Source organism: Malurus melanocephalus, unplaced genomic scaffold (assembly GCF_030028575.1).
Source record: "Malurus melanocephalus ecotype Western Australia unplaced genomic scaffold, MMel_1.1 scaffold_675, whole genome shotgun sequence".
Taxonomy (NCBI): Eukaryota; Metazoa; Chordata; class Aves; order Passeriformes; family Maluridae; genus Malurus; species Malurus melanocephalus.
This window is the reverse complement of record NW_026623907.1, coordinates 92,428-101,424: the sequence shown is the minus strand read 5'-3', so window position 1 is coordinate 101,424 and position 8,997 is coordinate 92,428. Positions and strand designations below refer to the sequence as shown.

The following is an 8,997-nucleotide window of genomic DNA, read 5'->3' as shown; positions in this document are numbered from 1 at the left end:
AGGGTGGGCGGCTGAACCAGCAGCAGATTTGCTCTTATTAATTAAAAAAAATCCTCTGGGCTAAATTGGAGGGAGGGTAAAACAGCAAGCCAGCCCTCCCTGGGTTTGCTATCCAAAATATTGCTGCCATTTCTCACTGCCACCAGCTGAGGATGCTCCTTGTGGTGACAGAGGAAGGTGTGGCCAGCATCCTCCTGTCCTGGCCACTGAGACACCCCCATGTGTGCCAAAAGCTCCTGGGCCAGGAATTCCAGCCGGGATGGGAACGAAGGGCAGTGCCAGACCTGCAGCTGGCAGCTTTTCCTCCAAGCTGAAAGCTCAGCCCACGTTCAGGGTCCTCCTGAGTGTCCCTGGGTCACTCTCTGCATCTTGTCAGCTTCCCTGGGCTTCCCAAATCCCAAACTGCTCTGGGTGGGACAGGAGAGGGAGCACAGAGGGAATGGGGAGGAAATTAAAGCTAAAATGAAGGTCTAAATGAACAGTGAGGTGAGGAGAGGGAGGGCAGAGCCCAGGCTGTGACCTGGTTCTGTGTTTGGAGGGACATCTGTGTGACAGACACTGCTCAGCGTGGGGTGTGAAGAGAGCTCTGGGAAGAGCCTTGAGCTGCTCCCTAAGGAGAGAACCCAACCTGCAGAGCACTTTTTAACTCACTAATCACTTTTTAATGAGCTAAGAGTGTTTTTCTAAGTTCCTGGCAGCCTGGTCCAGCACACAGGGATGCACAACACACAGAACGGGCAAAGCTCGTTGGGGTCTGGGGTGCCCAATCTCGCTGGGAGAAGATGAAAAACTCCTTCCCTGCCCTTTTCCCTGGGATGAGCTGCAGAGAAACCCCCAGGAGAGGCTCTGGAACAATCCTTACCTTTCATCTGGACGAAGTCAAGCTGGTGGATGGACTGCAGCAGYGGGGCATTGTCCAGGTTCAGGTCGAAGTCGGTGGTCATGCGGGGGGTCAGGGTGCCCTTGCCCCACTGATCCTCGGTCATGTGCACCCTCCTGATGAGGGCATCCGAAATCTGTGGGAGGAGTGGCCTCAGGCACCGGGGGACGTGGCTTTGTCCCCACCCTGCTGTCCCCAAACTCTGTCTCCCCAAGGTGGGGCTGTCACAGCTGATTTCCAGCATCAGCTTTCCCTGCAGGCTCAGCTGGACAGGGAAACCTGGGGCACTGGGGGCTGGTTAAAAACTGGGATTGGTACCCAAGGAAGCCTCTCCAAGGCTGGGATGTCACACATGCTTTTCCAGCATCACCTTTCGCTGTGGGCTCAGCTGGAGAGGGAACCCTGGGGTGCTGAGGGTTGTTTAAAAACTGGGATTGGTACCCAAGGAAGCCTCTCCAAGGCTGGGATGTCACACCTGCTTTTCCAGCATCACCTTTTGCAACAGGCTCTGCTGGAGAGGGAACCCTGGGGATGCTCAGTGGCAGGGATTGGGACCCAAGAAAACCCAGGAATGGTTGGTGGGGTGCAGCTCCCAAAGGCTGTGTTGATCTCTCGATGGAGAACCACCAGCATGTTCTGATCCCTGCTCCAGGGGGACACCACCACTGCCAGCTGCAAACCTCTGTCCCAGAAATATCCCAGAAATATCCCTGCAACCCTCTCTCCCAGAAATATCCCAAAGTATCCCTGAAACCCTCTCTCCCAGAAATATTCCTGCAACCCTCTCTCTCAGAAATACCCCGAAATATCCCTGCAACCCTTTTTCCCAGAAATACCCCAAAGAATCCCTACAGCCCTCTCCCAGAAATATTCCTGCARCCCTCTCTCCCAGAAATATCCTAAAATATCCCTGTGACCCTCTCTCCCAGAAATATCCCTGCGACCCTCTCTCCTTAAAATATCCCTGCAACCCTCTCTTTCAGAAATGCCCCAAAATATTCCTGCAACCCTCTCTCCCAGAAATATCCCTGCAACCCTCTCTCCCAGAAATACCCCAAAACAGCCCTGAAACCCTCTCTCCCTGAAGTACCCCAAAATATCCCTGCAACCTCTCTCCCAGAAATACCCTGAAATATCCCTGCAACCCTCTCTCCCAGAAATGCCCCGAAATATCCCTGCCCTGCCCTGCCCCTGCCCTGCTGTGAGCACAGAGAAGATCAGAGGCTGATCCTTGATTTTATGAGGTCACCCCACCCCTCTGCAGTGCCCCCAGYCCCAGCCCCACCTGCAGGAAGCCACTGGGGTCGTTCTCCTTGATGACCTCCAGGCAATATTCCATCAGCCCCGTGGTCTGGCGCAGCTTCACCGTGCAGTGGGAGATCTGATCCCGCACCACCTGCCAGGGGACAAGGACAGCACGGTCTAAATGAACAGTGAAAAGGCACAACGGGCCAAGACTCACACATGGAATTCCAGAAAGGTTTAAAAATCCCTTCCAACCCAACCTAATATTGTTCCAGCCTCTACCGTGGGTAGGGATAACTCCCACTATCCCATGGTGGCTCCAGGTCCCATCCAACCTGGCCCTGGACACTTCCAGGGATGGGGAATCCACAATCTCTCTGGCCAATCTGTTCCCACAAGCCTTGGATCAGCTCAAAATCATTAACAGGCAGAATTATTCAAAGTAGGAGGGCAGCTAAAATCATTAACAGACAGAATTATTCAAAGTAGGAGGGCAACTAAAATCATTAAAAACCAGAATTATTTAAAGTAGGAGGGCAGCTCCATGCCCCATTTTTAATGAAGCCAATTCCAAATGGTGATTTGTAAGCTCTGTGCAAAGCAAATGCTGATTTCCACAGATCCAGAGCTGCCCAATCCATCCCTGGAATGCAGCAGGGATGTGGGGCTGGCTCTGGGGCTGCTGCACCCCATGATCCTGGGTGAGGAGGGACCCTGGGAGATGTTCCCAGAGGAATGAGCACATCCATCCCTCAGCCTCAGCCCCAAGGATCTGTCTGAGATGCTCCTCAGCTCAGATGGACCACACTGCACAATTCCCTCGCTTTTTCCACTGCCTGGGGATGAGCTCTGAGGGAGACAGAGAGGATAAATAAATGAATAAATCAATCTGAGCTCTGCCTGGGCCTGCCCAGGCTCCACATTAAGGCATTTCCTGCACCCCTGGCTGGTTCCCCGAGGGATCACATTCCATCAGAGGAGCACGAGTGGGTGGTTTCCTGGGCCTGAGGGCTCTGCTGACCTTCCCTGAAGCACAGGAGGAAGGGCAGGGCTCAGGCTGGAGGTCACAAGGATTTATCTGAATGCTGGCTGCTCCTCCACCCTGCMGAATCCAGGATTTCTGCTGCCACAATTTGATGGAGCAGCTCGGGAAGAGAGATTTCATTCCTAGAGGAACGTGCTCAACCACTCACAGAAGATTTTCTATTTCCTCCTCCTGGAAGAGCTTTCAAAAGCTGTGTGAAGTTCTCCACCAGCCCTGGACAGAGCTGTGCAGCTCCACCACAGTGAGGAGGAGCTTTGCAGCAGCAGCAGGATGGGAAAAGCTGCAATGACCAGGGATGGGAAAAGCAACAAGCAGGGATTGGAAAAGCAACAAGCAGGGATGAACATTGCTGGCACTGCAGCCCCTGGATGCCCTGGATGCCCACCCAGCTCCTCCTGCACCATCCCTGTCCCAAGGATGGGCAGGGCAAAGGAAGCAGAGGAGRTTCCCTCAAGGCTTGGAGGGCAATCAGCGCCATCACCTGCTGGTTAATTAAAATTTAATCACCTCTATTTAATCACTTAGCAGGAAGGGAAGAATTACCAGTCTTGCAATTTAGAGGCACGGATGGATTGGGGCTGGAAAAGCCCTCTAAGACCATCCAGACCAACTGCTCCTCAGCGTGTCCCCAAGTGCCACATCCACTGGGGTTTTCMATCCYTCCAGGGATGGAGACTCCTGARCAGCTGTGCCAGGGCTGGACACRCCTTTCCATGCAGAAATTCCTCCAAATGCCCAATCTAAAYGTCCCCTGGTGCATCGTGAGGCTGTTTCCTTTTGTCCTCCATCCTCTGGGAGGTTCTGGACATTTCTGCCTCTGTGCAATGCCATCAAACCCTCTCCCAGACTGCTCCAGATTTTCAAGGAGCAGCCATTCCTTGCTGCTTTTATCAATCCCGGTGATTCCAGGCAGARGGAGGCTGCAGGGAGAGCCCCCCGTGTGTGGGGTGGACAGGGCAGCAGAGGGAGCTCCCATATTGCTCCTCTGCAGCAGGAAGAGCTTTGGTGCAGCAGGACCTGCACCCAAACTTGCAGGGTTTGACCCCAAACACTGGAATTGGAGGGGAGAGCTCATTCAGTGCCAGTTCCTGAGTGCGCTGGAACGGCTCTGCGGGGGTGAACCGCAGAATTTCGGGATGGTTTGGGCTGGAAGGATCTTAAACATCACSCAGTGCCACCCSTTCCACGGGCAGGRACATCTCCCACTGTCCCAGGCTGCTCCAAGCCCTGTCCAACCTGGCCTGGRRTATTTCCAGGGATCCTCTGGGCCTCCCCACTCTCCCAGCCAGGAATTTCTTCCCAATATCCCATCCATCCCTGCCCTCTGGCASTKKGAAKCCATTCCCTGTGTCCTGTCCCTCCAYCCCKTGTCYCCARTCCCTCTCCAGCTCTCCTGGAGTCCCTTTRGGTCCTGGAGATCCCAGRACCTTCCCAAAAGYGGCCAAACCCTGGATTTCCTCCCYCAGGGATGCTCAGCCCTTCAGGGCAGCATCCCAAAGGTGCAGAGGGGGTGCAGAGGAGCCTTTTGGGGTCTCTCCTGCTCCCAGAGAGGTTCTGAGGGTTGTCCTCCCCCCAGGAAGGATTTTTGGCTCTGTGGATGCTGTCAGAGCTGTGCCAACCAAGCCAGAGCCAGGTTTGGCATTTCCCACCCACGGTGAGACCCCTCTGCACRTGCCCCGGGGTCAGCAAAGATGGGATTGCTGGAGCAATCTCCTGATCCTCTCTGAAGCTYTAATCTCCGTCTGTTTGGCCCAGGATGAGGAATTTGTGAGCCTCACGCTGCCGGAGCCGCTGCTCCCCGAGTGTTTCTGGCAGAATCGCCATCTGCTCCCTCCAGCCCCAGGAAATGGCATTTGCTGGGGAAGGACTCAATAAAAGCCTTTTTCTCTTTCTGTAAAGATGCTCAAAAACCAGAAAAAAAAAAGCCTGTGGAGTGTCCAGCACTGGAAATATTCCAAACTCTCAGGGAGGCAGCCCAGAGCTGTTCCAGGAGAATCCAAAGCCGTGGCTGCAGCTCTGTCCCAGCCCTTCCCAAACTCTGGGATCTCCTCAGGGATTCAGCACYATCCATCTGGAGAGCCAGGCCATGAAATTGCATTTTAATCACAGCATCTCTCCAGCAGCACCAAACTGTTTTCAAGGCAAAAAGAAGGATTTTTGTTTGGGATTTTGTGGCTTTAAAGGAGAAACGGGGTGCAGACAGGACAGAAATACTCCATTAATCGCTTTGATCAGTGAAATTAAAGGTTTGAGAAATGAGATATAAACATCTCTCACGTATTTGAAAGCTTGCTCTAAACCCAGCAGGGTCAATGAAACAAAAAAAAATCCCAAATGGCCATGAGCACCTTGTGATTGTCCTCATGCAGGAGGGATTTCTGCTCCCTGGGACCCCCTTTTACCCCAGAATGAAGGGTTTGTCCATGAAGGGAAATCTGGGAGCTCCTCCAGCCTTGGACTGGTGCAGAGGCTCAGATTTTGAGGGGATTTGGGAAGCTCCACACATTTTGTTTGTGGTCATTTTGACCAAACACCACCTTTTTTCCCCTTTAGGTGCTAAATAAAGCAACAGCCAGAACCTGGCTGCTAATTCCAGCCTATAAAAAGGGTTTTTTGTGCATTCAGAAATCTCACCACRGCCTTAAAATAGGTCTGTTGAGAGCTTTTCCGCCCTGTGAGGTGACATTAACTATAATTTACATTTTAATACAGCTCCTAGAAGGCAGCAACTTCGAGGTTTTCCTTATTTTTCCGGTACTTGGGTGGATCAGAAGGTTTCAAAGGACTTAATTTTTCCTGGGAATGTCATGTGGAGGGCACGGAGCCTCCCCACCGTGGGTGAGCTGCAGGGCTGTTGGGATGGAGAGTGGTGCCCCCATGGTGTCCCAGCAGCTGCTCTGCTTCCCCACAGCCCAGATGGAAAAATCCCAGATGGAAAAACCTCCAGGACGGGCTCTGCCCAGGTTTGATGGTGCTGATCCCACAAGCAGAGCTGTTCAGGTGTTTCCATGAGGATTTGGGGCAGGATGGAGCTGGGACAGGCAGAGCTGCTGTATTCCCACTTCCAGAACCTGATCCAGCATGGAACACAAAGATCCCTTGGAAAATCCCTTCAAAGAATGTCCACAGAGCACCTTTCCACCTCTGCAGATCCAGTGCTGTGCACAGGAGCCCTCAGGGAGCATTTTCTGTGCAATTTGCTCTCCTGGGAAATGTGGCAAACATTGCCTGAGCAGGCTCAGCAGCCACAGCAGCCTGGAGGAATCGTGGAGCAAAGGGATTCCTGAAGGCTGGAAAATGATTGGGATGGTCCAGAATGCTGCTGGGAGCTTCAGGGGGTGCACTCAAGAGCTGTGTGTGGTGGCCTGAAGGGAGATTTCTTCCTGGAACAGCACCCCAGGAATCCTCTGTGCCCCCTGCCCKTGCTGGGGGACTTCATCCCTTGGGAAATTCCACTCTGGAAAACCAGGGAAGGAGGTGTGAGCTGCAGGTGAAGCAGGGCCCTGGCCCCACTGCCCCTCCAGATGCTGCTTTTTAAAGCCCTTTTAAAAGTCCTTTTTAAAACCCTTTTTAAAGCCTCAGCCCTGAATCCCACTGCAGCAGGAGGCTGCAGAAACGCATGGAATGCCCCTTCCCAGCTCGTGTCCTCACAAACCTCTCCCAGTAATTAGTGCTGGCCCCGAGTCAGGCCTGGATTGGTGCCTGCCCCCATGSAATGTGGGTCAGGACAAAGCAGGGCAGCCCCAAAGCCGAGCCCACCCCAAAGCCGAACCCATCCCAAAGCCAGGCCCTGGGAACTCGGGCTGGGAGCTGGGGCTGCGTCCCAGAGGCGCCCATGGCACTGTGCCAGGGCCAGGCTCTGTCCCCCTGTGCCCCTCCTGCTCCTCCCACGGTGCCAGGATGGCCAGCAGCCCATTGGGCAGGAGCACGGGGACATGGGGACAGCGGCTCCAGGACAGCAGCCAGGACAGCTTGGACCTGCAAGGGCTCCCTGGCACTGCCAAGGCTCCCTGGTCACTCTGTCCACTCAGGGGAGGGGCTCCAGGACAGGGCAGTGACAGGGGACACACAGGAAGGGAGTGGGATGGAGATCCATGTACAGGACAGGAACAGTGGGATGGGGATCCATGGATGGGATGGGATGGGATCAGGCTGTGAGATGTGGATTCATGGACAGGACAGGAGCAGTGGGATGGGGATCCATGGATGGAATGAAATCAGGAACAGCAGGATGCAGATCCATAGACGAGACAGGAGCAGCGGGATGCAGATCCATGGATGGGATGGGATCAGGCTGTGGGATGGGGATCCATGGATGGGATCAGACTGTGGGATGGGGATCCATGGATGGGATCAGGCTGTGAGATGTGGATCCATGGACAGGACAGGAGCAGCGGGACGCGGATCCATGGATGGGATGAAATCAGGAGCAGCAGGATGCGGATCCATCCCTCGGAAGGCCTGGTGAGTTGTGCTGAGCAGGGAATTGCTTTGTGCTGCCTGGCTTTGTGAGGGTTTAATGAACCATGGCCTGAAGGGGATGAGGGAAGGGAGCCCCCCAGGCCCCRGGGTCCCCTCTGTGCTGTTTGGGGCTGTCCTTTGATGCTGGGAACGAGCAGTGATGGTGGGCTCGCTCCCACAAAGCTGCCATTGTTCCTCTGCCCTGGCAGTGCCCCTGTGCTGCCCACGGGCCGCACGCAGGGAGGACTGGTGGTCCTGTCCCTCGTTTTAGGCAGCYCCAGGAACCCCTCTGGCAGCCTCCTGGGTGGCCCAAAGCAGGGTCAGACACAGAAKTTTCATTTCAGAACACTGAAATGGCCTTGGGAGGGGGCCCTGGGGTCACCAAGGTGTGACAYCCTCAGGCAGACCCCATCAACTCCCCTGTCCTGTCCCGCTGCTCCCAGGTGGGATCTGCTGCCTCCTGCCCCTCCCAGCCCCAAATCAGCTGCAGAGAGGCGCAGTGGGAATGACCYCAAGCAGGAGCTCCCCCTGAGCTGCCCCTCTGCTCCCCCAAAACCAAAAACCTCAGTGCCACCCACACCCCGGGGCTGTGCAAGCACAGAAATCAGAGCCCACCCCGCTTTGGTGACAGCTCTGACACCGAGGGTCACAACCCAGCACCTCAGCAGAAGTCACAAGCACTCAGCATCCTGCAGGATCATTCCAGCAGCTTAGCAGCAATGTGGGCCATGAGCAAAGTCATTTTCACGCTGCACACATGGCTCTGCTCACCTAAGGACCAGGAATCACCCAATCCATGGAATATTTCAGTGGGAGAAAGCAGCAYTTTGAGGTTTTCCTCCTTTTTCTGGTACTTGGGTGGGTCAGAGGGTTTCAAAGGACTTAATTTTTCCTGGGAATGTCATGTGGAGGGCACGGAGCTTCCTCCCCACCCTGGGTGGGCTGCAGGGCTGTGGGGATGGAGAGTGGTGTCCCCATGGTGTCCCCAGGGTGTCCCCAAGGTGTCCCAGCAGCTGCTGTGCTTCCCCACAACCCAGATGGAAAAATCCCAGATRGAAAAACCTCCAGGACGGGCTCTGGCCAGGTTTGATGGTGCTGGATCCCACAAGCAGAGCTGTTCAGGTGTTTCCATGAGGATTTGGGACAGGATGGAGCTGGGACAGGCAGAGCTGCTGCGTTCCCACCTCCAGAACCTGATCCAGCAGGGAACACTGAGATCCCTTGGAAAATCCCTTCCAAGAAGGTCCACAGAGCACCTTTCCACCTCTGGAGATCCAGTGCCATGCACAGGAGCCCTCAGGGAGCATTTTCTGTGCAATGTGCTCTCCTGGGAAATGTGGCAAACATTGCCTGAGCAGGCTCAGCA

At 54.7% G+C, this 8,997-nt stretch overlaps 1 protein-coding gene across 1 annotated transcript in view; it reads right to left on the bottom strand.

Moving 5' to 3' along the window:
* The window catches only part of TRIM9 (tripartite motif containing 9), a 64,671-nt gene that overhangs the window by 18,783 nt on the left and 36,891 nt on the right, over window positions 1–8,997 (bottom strand). Inside the window, exons 3-4 of the mRNA XM_057384017.1 lie at window positions 2,166–2,276; window positions 863–1,016 (exon numbers count right to left, since the gene is read on the bottom strand). Of these exons, the coding sequence (XP_057240000.1) occupies window positions 863–1,016; window positions 2,166–2,276 (265 nt within the window). The remainder of the gene's footprint in view (window positions 1–862; window positions 1,017–2,165; window positions 2,277–8,997) is intronic.